The following is a 21,239-nucleotide window of genomic DNA, read 5'->3' as shown; positions in this document are numbered from 1 at the left end:
CATTTCGCTGGTGTGCAGAGGTGGCTGTCATCCTTTTCGCATCCATCCGCACCATGTCCTCCATGAGCCTCCGCATATGTGCCAGCTCACGGCTGGTATCGCTGGAGCCCCACTGAGCAGACAGGTGTTCTTCTCTCTGCATCATAACGCCAGCGATGTCAGTCAAGGCTCGTTGGAGACCATGGAGCGGGCCTAGACACCCATGGATGGTGTCCAGTTTGGTAGCCATGAGGTCGAACCCCACCCGCACCTTGCTCAGCCATCACCCTCTGGCCCTCCAGCACACGGCGTTGGAAGGCCGTGTGTTGTTCCTGGGGGTCTTGGGAGACTGCCAGGACCATGGGTGCCTCCTGCTGGGTGGTTTGGGTGGTGGATGAGGTCTCCTCGATGCAGCTGGGCAGCCCTGATAATGGAGGTGAAACGCGGATGATGTCTAGGAGGGCTTGTGCGTCGATGCTGGGGTTGTCCTACTCGTCATCAGCAAAGAGTGGCTGGGACTGCTCTGCAGGGGGTCTTGACGGTGGCCATGCAATGTGAAGGGGAGATGATGTATTGCAATGTGTCCACATGTATGTAGCCGCATGGTACATGTTGACATTCAGAGAGCATGGCACTGTACATTGGGACAGTCTATAGATCTGGGTGATGACCCAGAGTCATTGAGGGTGTGCACTGTGCTCTGCTTGATTGTGCATGTGTGCCATCGTGGCCACCTCCACCCGTCCCCCCAGTACAGTGGTCACTCACCCTGTTGCGGTTGTGTTGTGTCCTGTCGAGCAGTGTCCGATCCCCCGACTACGGCCACAGTATCCACACTGATGACTGTCGACACCAGCTCCTCCATGTCATCCAGCACAAGCTGTGGCGCTGGGCCACCACCTCCAGTCTGCATTGCTGCCTACTGGTTGGCTGCGAGTTTCTCCTTGGTCTTTCGCTTGATGTCATTCCATCGCCTCTTGACCCCGTCCATTGTCCTCTTGTGCTCTCCGACGGCATTCACCTTGTCCACGATGTCCCGGCATATTCCATTTTTGGTGCCCAATGACACGTTGGAGGTGATGAACAGTTGTTGATGGTGTTCCATCACCTCCGTGACTATGATCCTGTTTGCCTGAGGACTGAACTTCGTCTTCCTCTTCTTCTTGTCCTTGCCCTTCCCTGTCCCCGAGGTCCCGGGCTGGTCGTCCGGGGTGCTTGTGGGGTTGCGCTCGTCCTCTGCGCCTGCTCCGGCTGCCTCCATGGTGCTTGGGCGTTGGTCAGTTTGTTTGGGTATTATTTCTACTTTTATGGTGATTTTTCCCACCTGCCAGGTGTGTGTTGCAGGCCTGGCGCTGCTTAGCGCTGATTTCCTAATCGCGCTTTGGCCCATCGCAGGTTTTTTCGCGTTGGGTTTGTGTTTTTATCTCCGTCTAGGTGGTTGTATCGCGGGCATTGGCCGCGGTTTCTGCAAACTGTCATATGGGGCCGCCTTGTTGTGAATTCCACGTTGACACAGGTTTATTTTCCCGCAATAGGCTGCGATGTGTAAAGTTGCCTTAACATTTTTTGGGGATGTTTAGCACACGTTCTTGTGAATATACCCCTTGGTTTTATAATGGATGGCTATAGCTCAATGAACCTATAGGTTATTACAGCATTCACCAGGGACTCATCCATTGAAATCTCTTAACATATAATGTACTGCAGCACTTGAAGTGTAGTGGTTTACTGGAAATAGTGTTATATGTCAGAAGCTAGTAGCGTAAGTATCGCTATAAAAGAATATCATAGCCAGTAAGTATTAGTTGATGTTGTTTAACTCTACATCTATATACCTTGTAGATGTATATATAGTCACTGTACGCATATGTGGAGACAAGTACATCAAAATTATACTTACATGAATTCACTTACCTTGATCATATTTCGACAGTAGATATTTTGCCTACGATATTTTTGCGAGGTGGCATTAAATCCACTATAGCCTGGTACCATATCATTCAAATCATCAACTTTCACGTGGGCCGAGAGATTAAATGACCATCGTGCAGGCTTTAAAAGTCACGGTTTGTCTTGTTTGGAACCTTAAGAAACAATAGACACCATTAAAGGCGAAAAAAATACATAAACCGGCTACCATGATTCATTTGCTTGGCCAAATGCGACTTCACAACCTGACCTGATTATATCCTGCATGTAATCTAGGGCCTCATTCTCCAAGTTGAATGCTTTGGAGTCATATAAAAATTGTCTGCCCTTCTGATTTTACATTGATTTATGAAGGAGGTGCACACTGTGAAGGAACCCTCTTCCATTGAAGGTCAACCAAAACCTATCCACTAGGCCTGCAGGGGTTAAACAAATATGAAACTGTTTAATTTATTTTATTTTTGCAATTTTATGTAGCATTGCCCGAAGGCATCAGAGGGCTTTGCAACAAGCAGGAGATGAGGGTTACAGCAGGGTACATAAATAGTAAATGAACTCAGACGGTTACTTCGGTGGGTGTGTGCAGGAGTAATCACAAGAACAGTTGCTGCAATTGGGCAGAGGAAACACACAGTTAAAGCCTTAATTTCTGTCATTATGGATTGACATCTCTAAACCATTCTGTCATAATGATTGACGATCTATAAACTATTTGCAGGTGAAGTGCTCTATTTGAATGTAGTGAATGACTTTCTCAGGCGCTCACTGTAAATTACTCTGGAGTGCAAGGGTTTATGACTGGGCACTGCTGACAGGGCACTCAGGGCCACATTTCAAGGTTCACCTTTAATCCCTTGAAAATCCGCCTTTCCTGCCGGAGTTACCAATGCATGGGGCATCAGTAATTCTCAGGGGCCTTTCAGAAATGAGACATTTCTGGGGGAATCAGTAATTTTGGTCTTGATTTTACCGACCTTCCCTCATTTTTCCACAGGATTTTTCTGAAATACTTTACTTTCCAGGTGAGGGTGAAACACCTCAGCTCTGCAGAGTTACAGTGGCTCACGTAATCCCAATGTTCCTGGTGATTTCCATTACAGGCCAACATATGTTTACCAGGGGCCTCATAATGAGGTCATTAGATTTGTTTTAGTTTGTCAGTACAAACTTGTATCGAATTTCAATGTCCTAATGTCAGAAGTCATATGCATCATTTGTTATTTAGATGGCTTATTACATTGTAATGAAAATGGTGCCTTAATAATAATTGCGCCTGCATTGCTCTGCATTTGGTCATCTTATAATCAGTTGTTATCTATTTACTTTACTTTGGAGGTCAAGACATCTTTATGACCGAAGAACAAAAAAAGTATTACAATGCCATGAAAAAGCTTGGGTCGAAAAAGCCACAAAAACCTATTCCTAGGCCGCAGGTAAGAATGTGTTTATTTAATTATTTTCAATATGCGACCACAGATCCAACCTTCCAAAACACAATACATTGTCTTGTATTTATAATGCTGCAGTGCAATGAGAGAAATCTTTGTATATAACTCTGATACCACTTTCTTGCAATTTCACAGCACACCAAACAAAAGGTTTTACTATTACTGAAATCATTTTTTTTCCCAGTTATTAACCTCAAAACAATGAAAGGCTGAATAGGCTCTGTTGTGTACATACATCTGGCATGCAGATCACTGTTTTGTCCCCTGCAGTAATCCACACTGCAGGTACAAAAAGGAATTACGTTTATTTGTATTCAGGAACAAACCGCACCATCAAGATGCTATAGCAGAAGTGGACCAGCAATAACTACCTCTGCTTCAAACCATAATTATCTCTACAGAATACTGCGATAACATTATACTATTATTAAAGTGACAAGACACAACAGTCTCACGCAGATCCCAGCAACTGAGCTGTCTCATTAGTTACATTTGTTACCCAAGTATTCGATTTTACTATGAGTTACTGACAGTTCCTGAGAGCAGTAGCTACCATTTGTTCTACTAGCTTTTTTAGCCTTACCACAACCTCTCGAAATAATTGTGTGCCCAGACCCAAGAGACACTGAGAAATCTAAAATCAAACAAAGGGGAAAAAACCACCAAGCAGGGGAAGCCCCACTCTAGAGTTAGCCCATCACAGTGGCGATACTGACTTTGAGATGCTCCCATATTCCAAAGATTATCTCACCTACAGTACATTGAAGTGGCAAAGAACTGATGTGAGGTGGTCCCCCTTTCACAGGAGAGTAGAGGAAGAAGGAAATGCAAAACAGCAGCGGTGGATAAGCCACGGAGGAGCCCCTGCTCAGGAAGCATCTGGAACCCACGGATCACCTACCAGCCTTCAGTGAACTGATTGCCCCAGCCACCACGACCAAAAGATGGAAAACCTGGGTGGGTTGCCTCAATAAGTACTTTAGGGACATGAGAGAAACACATTGTACAGGAAAGATGTCTCTTCTTCTACACTTCACAGGGGTAGAAATATACAAGCTGTTGTAAATCCTATTCTAGGAATTTGTGGCATTGCCTTAGATTGAAATCTTAGTTCAGAAGTAGATTTTGTCTGGAAATCATTGTTAGGTTGATATGCACATGAAGAATCTTTTGCCCAAGAACAGTGGGATTAGTTCAATCCTCTTCTATTCATTCTTTTTAATATGACATTCACCCACTTGGGTTTTGCTTGCAAATGAAAAGAAAAGTTCATTCTGCAGCAATTTAAAAACCAATAAATATATTACAGGAAACGAACAGCAATAGAAAATACAATAAAAGTGTAGAATCGGTAATTCCCAGTTACTAGTCGAGTAAACGACTGACTTAGAAGGAAGTGGAAATAGGAAAGATAGGGCAGGACAAAAGGGGGCACTAAGATCTTGGTTTAGGTTGGGTGGGATTTAATCTCAAACCTTGCCCTCAACTGGAAAAACAGGGTCTGATTTAGAGTTTGGCGGATGGCATACTCCATCTGAAATGTGGCAGATATCCAGTGCAATGCATTGCAGGTTCATTATATCATATGGCACTTTTAATATGCCGGACGGGATATCTGTCACGTTTGTGAGGGACTAGCCCAGAAGCCAAACTCTAAATCAGTCCTATAGTGTCCTTTCTATACCATTCTCCATTACCGTATATGATCGTTTTCTCTTTTCTTTGGTGCATATTGTGAACAACAGGAAGCACTAACTTCTATTTCTCATTCTTCTTAAAGGGGGCCTTCAGTGAATTGTTTGCCTACCACTTTCCTTATAAGTATCCCCACTGTCTGTGTTTTGGTCTGCTGATGCACTTTTAAATATTCTTCTAAGGATCAGGTCGTTTTGCTTGATCGATTTATTATATGCAAGCTCTATATGGGGGATTGCTTTGTTATCCTGGTTATTATACGGACGTTAGAGGCAATCTCTTATATCCTATCTCATGATTCAGTCATTTGTCTCCAGTAGTTTCGTTCTTGTAGGAGCTGATTTTTCATCCACTCTTTTGGAATACTGACATTTGTACACATGAAGAATTGAGGTGATAAATTGAATTTGAGGCTTCAACATTGATTGCTTTCTGTATATGATTATTTGGTCCATCTTCTACCATTTCCCATCAACATTGTTATGCCTATTTGTACAGCTCATGTCTTACATGTGATTCAGGTGGTATATAAGGAGGTGAATGTGCTGGATGAGTCTGTGGTCTAGGTAAAGAGCAAGTTTTTAGTTTCTTGCAGAACTCTAGGATTGACGAGGCAGCTCTGATGTTCAGGGGGATGTTGTACCAGGCTTTGGCTGTGAGGTTCAGGAAAGTATGACAGCTGGTTCTGGCTTTGCAGATGTGGGGGATGCGTGTAAGCAGGAGACCGTTAAGTGGAGGTTTGCAGTCGGGGTGTAGTAATGGATGTGGCCATTATGGTAAGAAATACATATATAATGTGCAGTGTACCTGTGTTAGGAGCTTGAAGAGTGCACATTTGTGGATGAGGAGCCAGTGCAGGTTTTTGAGGTGCAAGGTGATGTGTGTACAGGGTGGGAGATTGAGCATGTGTGTGGCTACTTAATTTTGTATGACAGTGGTCAGTTGGGGAGAGATGCAGACAGAGAGTGCATTGCCATAGTCCAGTTTACTGGTGATAAGGGCGTGGGTGACATTTTTTTGAGGATTTTTAGGCTGTATAAACAGGAGTAGGCAACAGCGTTGCCTTGGTTGGTCATTGAGAGCTCGATGTCCACCACTATGCCCAGATTCCTTGCTTGGTTGGCCGGGTACGGTGTAGGTCTGAGGACTGCTGGCAGCCAGGTAGAATTCCATAGAGAGATGTTCTAGTCAAGGAGTACCACCTCTGTTTTGCCTTTGTTGAGTTTCAAAATCCAAAAGAGGGGGACGAGGGGGGGAATGAAGGTCCAGCATAAATGCTCCAATCAAGCTACGTAGGTCAAAGGAGTATGCAGTTCCTGAAGAGAAAGAAAAAAAGGAAGGGACGGAATAGGTCAGGGTTAACCTGAGACACGCACCCAGATGAGTGTCATGCTTCATCATCAGGCAGCTCTTTGTTGGGCCGGCACTGCAATGTTTAACGGGCCCTGCGAGGGGCTCTTTTCCAGACTTCTTTCGTTTTATTTTTGCCGATTTGAAGAGTGAGGTGCAGTGTAAAGAATGAGACTGTGAGTAGACTGTTGTAATGTGCTGTTAACAATAACTAAGGGATACCCAAAGTTATTTAATATGTAGGTTCCCTTGTTATCACTAAAAAGTCATAATTGGCTAGGAATGGATACAATGGCCAACACCTGCTCAGGAAGTGATATTTAAAAGAAGTAAGACATGTTTCTTGCCTATTTATCATCAAAACTGAACATGGCAATTCATCAGGACCAGGATCCTAATCTACTCATGGTTTGGGTTCACCAGAAGATGCAAAATGTAGTAATTGTACCCAAAGAGATTCACACAAGTATACCTTCAGGACTGACATAAAAGGAGAAAGTAAAAACAAATAAATCAAGTAAAGGTATTGATATATAGTAGCATGCTTTAAGGTGTAAGAGGGTACATGCTTCGGTCAGGTCCACCCTAATAGTGCAGGTATGCACTGACCCTACGTCAAGATCTCACTTAAAGATATAAACACATGTACAAAAACCAGACAAATACACATATTAGTGACTAAACCACAATGCGCATTTCAGGGACAGTAATGCAGGTGAAAGTCTGGTGTGACAGACAACGAGGCTTACCATATAAGGTGGGTTGCTGTACCCCAACAGTAAGAGGCAGGGAAGACTCTCACTGGCGTATAGGCAACCTGAGAGAAAGAGTGCACAAAATCGACAGCGATTATTCAAGGGCCGAGCCAGGTTCTTGAAGCTTCAATGGGAGAGTAAGCAACTGGACCAGTGCCCACGGTGATCAGGGTAGCCACTTTGATGACGACCTACCCCGTCCTCTGACACCATGGAGATAACTGGTGGACCTAGCTGGAGTGGCGTTTAGTAGCAAACGTGCAAGTGCTAATTAGGGATTCCGGAAACACTGGAATGTCACAGAAGCATGCATCCCAATGCAAGTGCCATCTTGGAAGTAGCGTGGGTCTAAGGAAAAGTGAAAAATAATTTTAAAGTGACGCATTCCAAGCCTTATAGCAAATTAGCCATCCACACATAATTGCAACTTCTATAGATGCAATATACACCTACTAGGAGGCAAGTATACACATAGAGAACAGGTGGGTGTTTTCCGTGGCTATCGTAACGCTGCACAATACTGGGATGAGTGACAGAGTGTCCAGCCGTCAGCGAGCACCATATTGGAATTGGAGTCATAGTGCAATATGATAGCATGAGAAGTGGTTTCCCATTAACGACCAGTGAAGTACTGTAAGCACCCCATGGCACCGGTCCCTAAAATATGCACTATCAACCACGACCGTAATACTAACAAAGTTCCAACACAGGGAAATTGTCCTAGGTGACCTTGTCTATGTATATGTTCATCTAGTAAGAGTGTGGGGACATTGTCCTAAGAAACTCTCTCTATGTTTATCAGGGGGTAGTGTAAGGGCTTACAGAAGAGCCCTTATCAAAGCCCGATATCAAAGATGTAAAGAAGTATATGGAGTGTCCTGACTGTATCTTTAAGTAGTTAACTCACCCATGGAGATAACATCGTTGAGCTGTGATTTCCGTGTAGCGAATCGAAAAATCAATTTATGTTCCCTACCAAATAGGGTTTTTTTTTCATCTGGGTGTGTGCCTCCAAGACTATCCAATACAAATCATCAGGAGTGAGTATGTTGTCTGTTAATAAAATGAGTGCTCATTCTGGTAGTGGTCTTTTTACAGCGAATGTAACTGTGGTCCATGATTCTGACCTTCACTGCACGGTGGTCATGCCTACTTATCGTTTGTTACAAGGGCGTGTGGTTGTGTAGATACAGTTTGTGGAACTGCAATTAGTATGTGACATCTGTGTCCAAGAATGTGTGTGTCTAGTTGGGTGACCGTTGAAGGTTCAGTCAAGACACAGACCCCGCATGGGTAATGTCCATGATGGGTGGTAGGCCCCACAGTGGTTGCTGTGTGTTTCTGGTGGTTGCCCATGGTCTGGTGTGTACAATCGTGTCATTGATGTTATGGCAAGACGTGGGGCAGGCAGGGTGATGGACCCTTTATCCAATATTGACCAGTGTCTCCTAATGATTTGTCTTACTTTGTTGGAATTTGGAGTAATTGGTGTCATGCATGTCAAGATATGATTCTGAGTGTTGTTACGTGGCTCCAACAGTGCAGCCCTATAATTGTTTTTGGCCCTCTTTTAAGCTGCCTTGACACAGTGTGCTGGATAGTGGTATACTTCTAAATTGGCAGATAAGAGTTGCACTTGTTGGTCATAATCACTAGTGAATCTGCAGTCGCGGCAAAGCAGCAAAAACTGCCCGAAGGTCAAGTTGTCTCTCAAATGTTTAGGGTGATGACTGTCATACCGGAGCAGACTGTTACAGTCCGTCAGCTACCTGTTGGTGGTGGTATGCAGCTGTCCTTATTCAAGGGAGATGAGTAGTTCAAGGAAGGGGAGTCTCTCAGCCAGCAGAGATATTCTTAGTGAATCTTAGGAAGGGGTTCAGTGTGTCCATTCGCAAAAGGTGTCTGTCACAGGTCTCACTGTCACCCTGCCAAAGTATGAGGATATTGTCAATATATTGACCTCATACTGTGATGTGGGCAGAGAAGGGATTGTCATCACAGAAGATTTTCTCTTTCTCCAAATTGGCCATGTATAAACATGCCAAGCTCGGGGCGAATGTGCTGCCCATAGATGTGCTATGTCTGATGATAAAACTGGTCTTGAAATTGAATGCTAGGGTGGCACATTCGAGAAATAAATTAACTGGGGTAGTCGATGTCCAAACCTCAGAGAGCAGAGTGCTCTCTATCACTTCCAAGGTGTGTTGAGTTTCAGACAGTTAGGCTTCATCCAGCGGGTGACTTCTGACATGCAGCAGGTAAAGTTTATCTGGATGTTGAATGTTTTGTCAGAGAGGAAAAGAATGAGCTGTGTGTCATCAACCTAAGAGATGTTGTTAATTCCGTGGGATCGGATGAAATTGGTGAGCGGTGCCATGTAAGCATTGAACAGCCTGGAGCTGAAACATGATCTTTGACGTACTCCACAGCTGAAGTTAGCGGTGGACTAGGTGTAGGGAGCCAGGCTGATAAACTGCTTTCATCCGATATGGAAGGATCATATCCAGTGTCATCACAGAGAACCAGGCCCTCGTATACCTGCTTCATGAAGACATTGAATCTGAAAGGGGGGGAGATGGTGTCAAAGATGGACAAAGAAAGAAGGAAGTACAAATACGCCGGTCCCCAACATCAACTTGCACAAGCCGGGGACCGGGACCGAGCAGGTTATCAGGCGGGGCAGGACTCTTGACAGAGTAAGTACCCTTTGAGTACGAGGGGGCACGGGGCACTCACACATTTCCATTCACGGCGTTCCATATAACGGAGGGTTCGCTTTGAGCAATCCCTTACACCGGTCACTTACTCAACCTTCTTCTCCCTCATGGGGCACACTATAGAGTTTGACTACAGAGATACCCCGACAGGCTGAACAGTCCCCTGAGACACGGTTACTCTTCAAAGTTTGGGTAAGAAAATATGTATATATGTTTTTATGAGTGTCACTGAGCATATGTTTGTTCGGTCTCCTTCCAAAGCACGTACATGGGAAACAGCATCATGGAAATACCACAATATGCTCATACAATGTTGTATGTTGTTTTTCTTTGTTCTCTTCAAAAATGGAGAACCACGCATGACAGATGAATTATCTGTCACACACATAAGGAGCAGCTACTCTGCCCTTTACTCACTGACAGGATAGGGAACCCCCCACTCTCTGTCCCCCAGGGTGGATGACCATTGCCCTGAAGAAAGTCCAGGACCTTCAAGGCCACATATGGACTGAAACATGTTGGCACTTGGGTCATAGGACCATAATACTCCCATTGACCCGTTTTTAAAGATTTTTTACTAACCCCGACACACCCAAGAAGAAAGGGAAAACAGGGATCTGTCTGAGGTTTTTTATCTTTAATGTCCCCCTGGTCTTCAACTATTCCAAAGAGCTCCCAACACTCTGGTTGAGCCCACTCCGACTTATAGGTGTCGGGGTGACCTGATGATGAAGCATGACACCACTAGGGTGTGTGAGGGTAACTAAACAAAAAAGAATTGCTTCCTTGCTTACCCTATGTTGAAGTTATACACCTATCCTCTTGCTTCATACTTCCCCCCTACCCATTTAAGTGCAATTTGATTGACCACTACGTGGCCAGTTGGAGTAATTTTCCTAGTCCACTGGTACTGCAGGTTCTGTCCTATCGTATGGTCTTTTATCCAGGGCCATCACTGTGGCAATATCGGGAGGAGCCATGTTTTGGTCAGGAAGAGCAGAGCTGGTTAGAGGTAATGCATTAGGTCCCATAATGTGACGGTGTGTCTCACAAGCATGCACATGTTGAGGAGGAGGCAGGTTAGGGTGGGATGAGAGCTTTTTAGGGGGTGATGTGCAGTGTGTGGTGGTGTCTGGGAGGTGGTCAATGGTTGGTGAAGGCTTGAGGGGGCATACAGGAGAAATGACAGGAGATGCACCTTGCGTGCTGGCAGGGGAGGCCCGTCTGCAGAGCTGAGAGGAGTGTCCTGGGTTCAGGGCTTAAGCTATGGCAGAGTAGAATTTGAGGGTGCGATGGGATGGTCCAGGCACTAGCCAGGGGCTGGGCATGGACAGACAGCTTGCCTTTAGTGTGCCTTGAGCACAAAGTGGCACACCCACTGCTCATCTGCTGTGTGTGTCCATTATGCAGCTACCATTAAGTAGGAGCAGGAGGGAGGAGGAGTTTCAGGGCAGTGGGTTGGGTATAGAGTGAGCGGAGGGAGTGACAGTAAAGCAGGTGAGAGCAAGGTGTGAGGAAAATATGCAAACAGAGGAGCGGAAAGCAGGTAAAAAAGGCTGAGAACAGGAGATAAAAGGAGGCATAAAGCAGGGTAGGGAATAGGGAAAAATTGGAGGGAAAAGAGGCAGGACAGCTGAGAAAGAGCAAATGTGAGAGGAAAATGGACAAAGGGGAGAGAAGAGAGTTAAGAACAAGAGTCGAAATGATGGGCAAGAGTGCAGACAGTGAGGGAAAAACGTGTAAAGGGGCAAAAAAGCTGAGCCTGAGCGAGAATGCAAGAATGAGAGGAAAAACGATCAAGGAGACAAAACAGAACTAAGAGAAAAAAGGCACAGGTGCTGAAAAAGGAGACGTACGAAACAGAGAAAAACAGGGGCGCGAGTTTTGAAGCTTTCAGCTTACAGCGTGGCCATTGGAGATAGCTGACATTTTTTAAAAGCTTTTTATCAAAAACGTTGCCTGAACTGCTCCCATTCTCTGTGTTGTGGTTGCCAGTCCAATGATTTTGGAACCATACTCCATAAAAAAGGCGGACAATAAAAATGAAGACACCAAGAGAGTTCCCTATGCCGTTCTTTGATGAATAATAGTATTAATAATCGTTTCTCCCAGATTCCTTCAAATGTTTCAAAGATGCAAAACAGAAAACTCAGTTACAGTAACAGAAAACAATTTATTAGTCCAAAGCGCAAAAATCCCATAGGTTATGACAACATAATGGTGAAAGTGCAAAAAAACGCTAACAACAGCAGTAGAAATAATCAGTTTCACATGAATGCACATGAAATACTGCCATGTTATATCTGAGTAATTCCAGAAAAAATGAGTTATAGAATGTTATGTAGCATCAAGGATGTAAGACAGAACTTATTTTAGAGCTAACTTCAGACTTCTATCCTGTTTACCCCAATCACAAACAATAATAAACACAAAATGTGCAAATATAATGGCAAGAGTTTGAGTTTGCAGGGGCGATAGCCACAGATCCGATATGGCTTTGTTTCCAGGATGAATGCTTATAAGAAATTGATGTGCATATTCACTATTGTTATCAACAAGGAACGATGGCAGAATTGCAAGGTGATTTGTGACATTAAGGACATTACTTGCATCCTTTCAACAACCTCCATCCCACATAGGTAGGTGGCTAACTTTGTATACTGACCAAATCGCGGTATCAAGAGCATCCAGATTGAAGCGGAACTTGCTGGATACAGGCCGCCAGCACAACCTACTGTCTTGAATGGAACTCAGGACATTCGGATGAAGACAACTGATGCATTAGCCATCCTCACATTGGGTGTCAGCCATTGACACCCCCTTTGATCTGCTCAGATGTTTACACACTAGATGGTCCAGGATCAGTAAGAGCTCCTGCTCAGCCCTTTGCAGCTCAAATACTCCATTCAAACAGATGTTATTTAGCCTATTTTTGCTACAGAAATGATTATAAGTCCAAACCAAACCTCCTCATCAAATCCAACAGCATGCACGTTCAGGTTGGCCTTCTTATGCCCCTGTGTCTTGTGCCTTGTGTTTACAGTGTGGCATTAACAGTTATCGGATGGCTTTTTTTGACTGGTCCATCTGGGGACAGTTTTGAATTTTATATACTGTCCTGTGCTAATGGTTTGCTTTTAGAATTTCCTATTTTTCATCACACAAGTTCTGAATCTGGAAGCTACTTACCCCTCTGCTGTATTTTGTGGATAATCTGGTACATACAATTCCCCAAACAAATTTCTCTGAGGAGTGCAGAATTACCAAACACGAGCCAAGGCTACCCTAGGAGAAATCTAGTTTGACTGTGTGAGTCTTTCCGAATTGACAGTGTGAGAGCTCCATCATAGCTTGCATCAAGCCTGTGACCTCTCTTCTCTACTGGTTGTTGATTTCCCTGAAAAGAGAGATTCAAATGACCTTGATTGAGAGAAGTGATGCTCTAATTTATGTTGACAACTTCAAAGAAGGAACCTTTTTCGCTTTCTTTTACTCTTGTGATCTTCAGAGTTTTCAGTCACTTTTTCAGTTTGGAAAAGGGAGACTTTTCATCTTTTTCTTTCCTGATTTGCATTCTTCTTTGCAAACCAAATTAAGTCTCAAGTGTTGAATGACTAGATTGGGTCGCATTGATTGGTTTAAGAGTCCTCTTTTGTGGTCAACTGTCTTAATGTTGTTTTCTTCCTTGGAAGATTTTTTTAAAATAAATTGTAGCAGAGAAATGGTGTATATTTACAGCGGGAATTTTATTTTGTAGATTATTTTAAGAAGAGACATACATGGTCCCAAGAGTCTATGCGACTTTATCCTTTATTTGCAGAATCCCATACAGACTCTGGCTACGTACTGAAAAGACACAGCATGCACAGCATACATGTGGATGTTTAAATATTGCGGGCATCTTTCTTGTGATTCCCTGATTATGCAACCCCGTGAGCATCAGTTGAATGGACCAAGACAAAAGTCTAATGTACATAAGCTAGGCTGTTGGCCTGTTCACCTCTTCATGGAAATTTGCATCTGAATGTCCAGTTGTAGAAATGTTCCAAAAGCCTATTGTGAATAATATTGTTTTGTTTTTAGGCTAAATTACCCATCAATTAACACACCTGCATTTTTAAATGTTATTGATTTTTGTTTTTCTTCCAGAACGCATTCCAAAGCATAATTTTTGACGTGGTAACAAAACAAGCTTTTGACATCACTATTATGATTCTCATCTGCCTTAATATGATAACCATGATGATCGAAACAGATGACCAGAGTAAAGACATGGAGAACAACTTGTACTGGATAAACCTTATCTTCATTATCCTATTCACAAGTGAATTCTTGTTGAAATTGATGGCACTTCGCTATTATTACTTTACAATTGGCTGGAACGTTTTTGATTTTGTTGTCGTTATTCTTTCCATTATAGGTAAGAATCAATTTTCCTTTGAAAATGTTGGCTATTTGGATGAAACGTAGATCCGTCTAACAACTTTAAATTGTTTTAAAAGTATCCGTCATGTTTTTAAATGCGGTTGATAGCATGTCAGCCAAAGGATGAAGATAACACTGCAGGGCATTGACACATTGATCATCACTTTCCTTTTGCAGTCCTTCTAATGGTCATTACTAAATGTGTTTTCTAGCTAAGTCTCAATTAATTGTGTGGTTCAACATACACATTCAGTGGTTTCACTGTAACAATTTGGCAGAATACAAGGGTCCTATTACGGACAGGGCACACTTTCCCTGTTTGCGCCACAGCACACCTTCAAATAGGTGTGCCATGCACAAACAGGGAAAGTGTGCCCTATCAGGTTGAATGCTCTGCCCTCAGGACAGCCTCAATCACGCGCTGCCCTGGAGGTAGCGCATTCAAGTTAAGTACAGAGCAGCTGCTTCAAATCCGCTATGTGTTTCACTGTGCTGGCGGCACCCGCCTGCACTTTATAGAGGGTACAATGAGTGACTGCACCCACCAGTAAGTGTATGCCTTGGCGGTTTTGTGGCGCATTGTTAGTGCACCTCCTGACATATTCTTTACCTCTCCGCCCGCGCCCATAATAAGGTGTGGGTGCAGAGGTAAAGAGATGACCTCATTTGCATGGGATCACACCCCAGTGCAAATAAGGGAATGACTTTTTGAGATAGAGCTGTCACAACATGTGCACTTATGCAATACAGGCCCAGATGATCAAAAGAATGTAATGGTTGAAAACCTCTCTCATACATTTGCTAATAAACTCTTCTGCATTCCTTAAGAATTAAAACTTCAATGTATTCATGGTGAGTCTGTTTCCATGTTCCTGTTGCTTTTGAGGACTTTTTGCTATTCATATTTAATTGGGACACTTTAAAATGCATTACAAGACACTTCATACATCTATAAGAAAGTGGGCCTTATTCTGAGTAGTGTAATAACTTCAAAATTCTGCACAAACACTGAAAAAGTTTCCCCAGCAAACACGTGGAGGAAATTGTAATATGAAAAAAGTGGTTGAAATGGAATACTGTGAGTCGTACCCATGGTAAAGTCCTTAATAGCATAGTGGAAAACAAGATTAGGTGGAAAAACCTGGTCATGGTAACTCTCTCAAGGGCTTTTTGGTTTCAATGCTTACTAAGTGACTTGGAAAGAGGGACTATGTATTCCATAAGGGAGAGAGAAACATAGTTTATTTGTGTTTTAAAAATCTTCTATACCTAAAAGAGTAAAGGAAAGGATATAATTTAAAGCACTGTTTTCCCATGACTTGCATTGGACACATCATGTTAAATAGTTACCGTTCTTTCAGCTTTCAATTATGCAGATGCATAACATGGTTGTATCTGATTTGACAGAAATTCAGAAATGTTGATGCTGTTCTGGTTAATCCTTTCCATCAAACCCATTTCTATTACTTTTTCCTAACCTGTGGGATTTAATGAGATGTTGAAAATATATTGTGAGAAACTGGGTGTCTGTTGCAGTACCCACCCCCCACACTTTTTTGCCTGTTTTTTCATGCAACTTTGACTGATGTGTACTGGGTCCCTGCCAACCAGGGTCCCAGTACCGGTGTTCTTTCCTTAAAAGTTTATCTCCATTGGCACCAATTCAGTTACCCCTATAAGTCCCTAGTAAATGGTACCCCTGGTACCTATGGCATTTGGACTGAAGAGGGTCCCCTAGGGCAGTAGCACACATTTTGCCACCCTGGGAACCCATCAAGAAGACTATGTACACTTCCATCGCAGGCTGCTTGTCTTGGTGCAGAGGAATCCAAAGAGTCTACATGGCACACAGCCCTGTGTGGGATTCTCTCATACACTACACTGCATGAGATATAGGGAAGTCACCCCTACTTCGGTCCTTCAGCCTTAAGGGAGGGTACACTACTTCCCATGTGTGGACATATCTGTATGAGCAGATATGACCCTGCAATATCTGAGCCTTTCTTGGATATTGTATGTGCACAGGGGAGCTATAAGGAGTACATGGGCTGGATACTAGTCATTACGAGTTTCCTACCTCCATGATGGCTTCACTGTACCCTAAGATGTTTGGTACCAAACCCCTTGTCTTAATAATCCTCACTGATGTCAGCGTGGGGATTATTATTAAATGCACACAGGAGACTCTTTAGAGGGTGCCCTGAAAACCTACCAAGCACTGGTGTTGTCTCTGGCTTGTTTTCGCGAGTCTGTCACCACCAGACATGTTTCTGACCCATGGGATGAGAGCCAGCACTCTCAGAGGGCAGAGACAAAGCCTACTCTTGGTGGAGGTGCTTCACACCTCCTCCAGAACAAGAATGGCCTTCCTGGGCGTGGTGCTTCAATGGTGATGCACCTCTGAAATCCAACTCAGGAGCCTGCGGATAGTGTGGAGGCCAAGCCCCCTTTCTGTCTCCACTTTTTGGTGGGTGGAAAGGCAGGAAAATTAGTTAGATTAGGAGGAGGGTCCCCACTTAGCCTACACCACCACTAGGGTGGGACAGGCAATGTGAACCCCTCTCTTGAAATTCCACCATCTTGGATGGTGGGAAATCAACCTATCAGGGTTAGGGTAGTGCCTCTTCCCACTGGTAGTGATCACTAGAGGGTGTGAACACCCTAAAGGTAAGAAGCCCTGTAAGCCCCCTCTATTTAGTATTTAGGTGGCACCCCGAGACCTGAACAGCAGTTTCGACAGACAAGAGAAGAAAAAAGACAAAGAAGAGCTGCTGCCCAAAGACTGATGCCCTCCTGCAGTAGAAATTGGCGCCAAACCCTGCCTGCTGCATGGAAGACTTGACAATAATAGTGTGCTGTCTCTTTCTGTCCCTGTGAGGCCTCCAAGAACTGCAGAGCTCCTCCAGCCTTCAAAAAATCACCAAGAAGCTCCCTTGGAGTGAAGGTATCACTCCCCTGTACACCGCAGGCACCAAACCTGTGAAGTCCGGTTTGTCAACTTGCTGCTCCACGACGACCTCGATGCAGACATGAAAAGTATCTACGCTTCGCCTCCTATGCTCCTCGCAACTCATCCTCAATGTCTATGCAACCACGAACCAAAGTACTGTTTCATAGGGCCAAGACTGGTCCCTGTATCCGACCCATGCTCCATTGCGGTCAGCATTAACGTTTGGATTTGATCCGATTTAGCATGACCAGATAGTCCCAGTTTTATTCTTTTAAGCTCTAAATTTCATTTTTTTTTTTATCATAACTTTAGTTATACATATTGGCTTTTTGTCGTTTTGGTCTTATTTTATTCAATAAATAAAGCTCTATTTTTCTTATTAGGTGTGGTACCTTTTTCTGTTGTATTTTATACCGTTTTACTGTTTAAAGTACTGCACAAATACTTTACACATTGCCATTTAAATTAAGCCTGACTTTTCTGTGCCAAGATACCAGAGGGCGAGCACAATTTATTCTAGGGTGAGTATCTAACTTACCCTGACTAGGATTGTGGTTCCTGCTGGGACAGGGTGTTTACCACTATCCTTCATGAACCTAAACTAACCTTTCCAGTCCATGAACTATGGTGAGCGGTGATGATCTAAGAAGAGAGGTGGAATAGAGGCAGGAAGGAACCTTCTGGTAACAGAGCTTGAGTTGAAGGGACATACCTGTTACAATATAAAATCTAAAAATAAAAAAAAGAAACTCAGCTAGAAGAGTGTTCCAGTCCAGTGACCTTATTATGCCAAAGGTTTGGGAAAGAGATGCTGTACCTAGAGCCTTGGTTGTAGCTAGGTTGTTTTTGTTGGCTGTTTGGGGAGTATCCATTTATGGCTCTGAAAACCAGGATTAGTTGATTTTATCATTTTTTGTCAACACGAATGCGGGAGCCCGGGGAACATTAAACGATGGAGTCTTGTGTGATGGCAGATAGTGTGATGAAATTTTAATTTAAAGGGTGAAAGCACTCACCCAACCTGAGGTGACATGCTTCATCTTCAGGCCCCTCCTTACATTGGGAGAGATACTTTATTAATGTGGGCTACAACCTTGGGGCAATGGGGAACTTTTCAGGTGGAAATATCAGCCACTATGTAGTTGTGGAGCTAAATGTGATATGCAGAAGGGAAATCTGTTAAAACTACCTACTCGCAGAGAAACAAATTTTATTGTGGTCTCCGGTGAATGGAGTCAAAATGAAGTGGGATTTTTCTACACTCATGGCGAAATCAACATATTTCAACACATCTAACTGCCCTAAAAAAGGTTGTGGAGGCTCTCTTGAGAACCAGTTCTCTATTATGTCCATTTGTAAAGGCTCCTATCACAGTCAAGGGTATTCTGGCTCTTAGCAGATGAGTGTGCATAGCCCTGCCTATGGTAGGTTGGATAATTGAAAAGCCAGGTCTTCAGCTTCTGGTGTGGAGTGGAAGGTAACTCCACTCTTTAGGAGCCATGTAAAAAAACACCCATCCTCCTGCTCTGGTTTTATATATTCATGGGATGTGTGCGAGTAGGAATCCTGTGGAGCAGAAGTGTCTAGGGTGGTTGGTAGAAGGAGATGAAGCTGTTCAGTTAGATGGGGCCTGAGTTGTGAGGTACCTTGAATGTGTGTGTGAGGAGTTTGAATTGAGTGTGTTTGTGTATCCCAGCAATAGCTGAAAAGGCGTGGGGACCTGGGGCTGCCTACTTCGGGAGACCACCTACGGATACTACAAAAGGGTGAGGTGTAAGACACTATTAAATTCTTTTAAAACCTTTCGTAGCATCCGTAAAATTTTTGGGCTCGGTAGATTTAACTTTTACACTCCTACACTAAACAACTTTAACCTACCTGCCATATTTGGCAGGGATTACTTCTCAGACTGGCATAAGGCTGGCATACTGAAATTAGGAGACCTTGTTACCTATGAAGGGATGGTCCCTTTTTCGGAGTTACTGATTAGGTTTAAACTCAAATATGAAGATGCTTTTAAATACTACTGAGTATCTGATTTTTTGTCTAGGAAGGCAGGCGGGCCTTCTGGTTTCAGGGAAATTGACATTCTTAACATCATACGTAAGCCAGTCTCGCCTCGAATTGGTCTATTATATAACATAATAAACAAACAGACCCCCGACGACCTACAGAATATAGCTGATAAATGGTCCAGCAAAATTGACACTTCTAACACTATTTTTTTTAACTCACTCTCTCTTTCACAGAATATTCTAATTTCAGCTAAACTGCAGTCGCAACATTTTAAAACTATTTTTTTTCTATATCTCACCCCTAGTAAGATTGCTAAGTGGGGCTCTGGCGAAGGTACCCTTTGTCCAAGATGTGCGGAATATGGGGTCAATTCTATTCATATCTTCGCTACATGTTTAAAACTTTACATCACCTTAAACAGAATACAGGAATTCTTAAGGGAAGTTACAACTCAGCCCATAACTTTGAATCCTACTATTATCTTGCTAGGAACGCAGACCGAGTCCTCCCAGCTGAAAAGAGATGGCTTAATTTTTATTGCTATGGCTGTCTGGAGGCTTTGTGTGGCCTCCTCCTGGCTAGATCCGGAGCCCCCATCGTTCTCACAATGGTTAGCCCGCTTTATTGCCATATATTACTTAAAAATCGCTATATATGCAAAGAAAGGAAGAAGGGGACGGAGGAAGGGATTAGAGCTTTGGGAAAAAATGAGTCTTTGGCTTGTACAGTCAGGATAATGTATGTGTTTTTCTTCGTTTTCTGTTTTCTGTGTTTTTTCTTTTCTCGTAATCATACGCAAGTTTTCTCTTTCTTTTGTGGGGTGGGGGATGGGTGCCATTTGGTAACGCTTATTGTAATTTTTTCCTTAATTTTTGTTGTACTGGCAAATCAAATTAATAAAAAAAAAAAAGAGTGTGTTTGTGTATAGGGAGACAGTGTAGTTTCCTGAGGTGGGGTGAATGCAACTCTCAATTTGGTGAAATAAATAAGGTGCCGACAGAAAGGCTATGTATCCATATGTGGAACAAAGATTTCCATTTTTCAATGGCCTAGTAGAGACAATGTACATAATATCTAGAGACAACAAATGCTTTCTAATTTAGTATTGTTTAAGGTGAAATCAATAAGTGATATTACAGATGAATTCATACAAAGTGTCTTTATGAACATACAACATGCAAAGGATACCCCTTACATATAGGAATGGAGTTATTATCATCTGATCCCCACCCCCATGGACCACGCACGTAACCTCTGCATCATACTAGACTCCTCGCTCACAATGAACAGCCAGATCAATGCCATTTCATCATCCTGCTTCCACACGCTCTGCCTGCTTCGAAAGACTTTCAGATGGATCCCCACAGAATCCAGAAAGATGCACTCATCATCAGTAGAATCGACTACAGCAATGCATTCTATGCTGGCGTCACCCATAAACAGCTCCGAAAACTTAAGAACGTACAAAACACTGCAACCAGACTGGTCCTCAACATCCCCCGCTACAGCCACATAACACAACACCTCTGACAACTCCACTGGCTCCCAGTCAACAAGAGAATCACCTTCAAGCCCCTCACACATGCCTACAAAGCTCTCCACGATCCAGGATCAGCATATCTGAACTGCCATCTCTCATTTCACGTACCTGCCAGACAACTTCGCTCCGCCCAACTTGCCCTGGCCACCATCCCACGGATTCACAAGACCAGAACCTGTGGAAGATCCTTCTCTTACCTTGCAGCCAAGACCTGGAACACCATGCCCCTCCACCTCAGGCAATCCCCTTTGCTGACTCAATTCAGGAAGGATCTCAAGACCTGGCTCTTCGACTGATCCTCCACTCCTAGACGGATCAGCAGCCCCGTCTCCCCCAGTGCCTTGAGACCCTCACTGGTCTGGTAAGTAGCCGCACTCTACAAACTCCTGATTGATTGTGATTGATTGACTTACTCTTACCTTGGCGTAACTCATA

The 21,239-nt window shown here is 43.5% G+C and overlaps 1 protein-coding gene across 1 annotated transcript in view; it reads left to right on the top strand.

Annotated features, from left to right (window-relative positions):
• Positions 1-21,239, top strand: part of LOC146861242 (sodium channel protein type 2 subunit alpha-like) — a 784,117-nt gene that overhangs the window by 754,323 nt on the left and 8,555 nt on the right. Inside the window, exons 25-26 of the mRNA XM_085645402.1 lie at positions 3,237-3,341; positions 14,023-14,293. Of these exons, the coding sequence (XP_085501528.1) occupies positions 3,237-3,341; positions 14,023-14,293 (376 nt within the window). The remainder of the gene's footprint in view (positions 1-3,236; positions 3,342-14,022; positions 14,294-21,239) is intronic.

Source organism: Triturus cristatus, chromosome 3_1 (genome assembly GCF_964204655.1).
Source record: "Triturus cristatus chromosome 3_1, aTriCri1.1, whole genome shotgun sequence".
NCBI lineage: Eukaryota > Metazoa > Chordata > Amphibia > Caudata > Salamandridae > Triturus > Triturus cristatus.
Note: the sequence above shows the minus strand (reverse complement) of the source record. Positions and strands in the feature narration are given on the sequence as shown.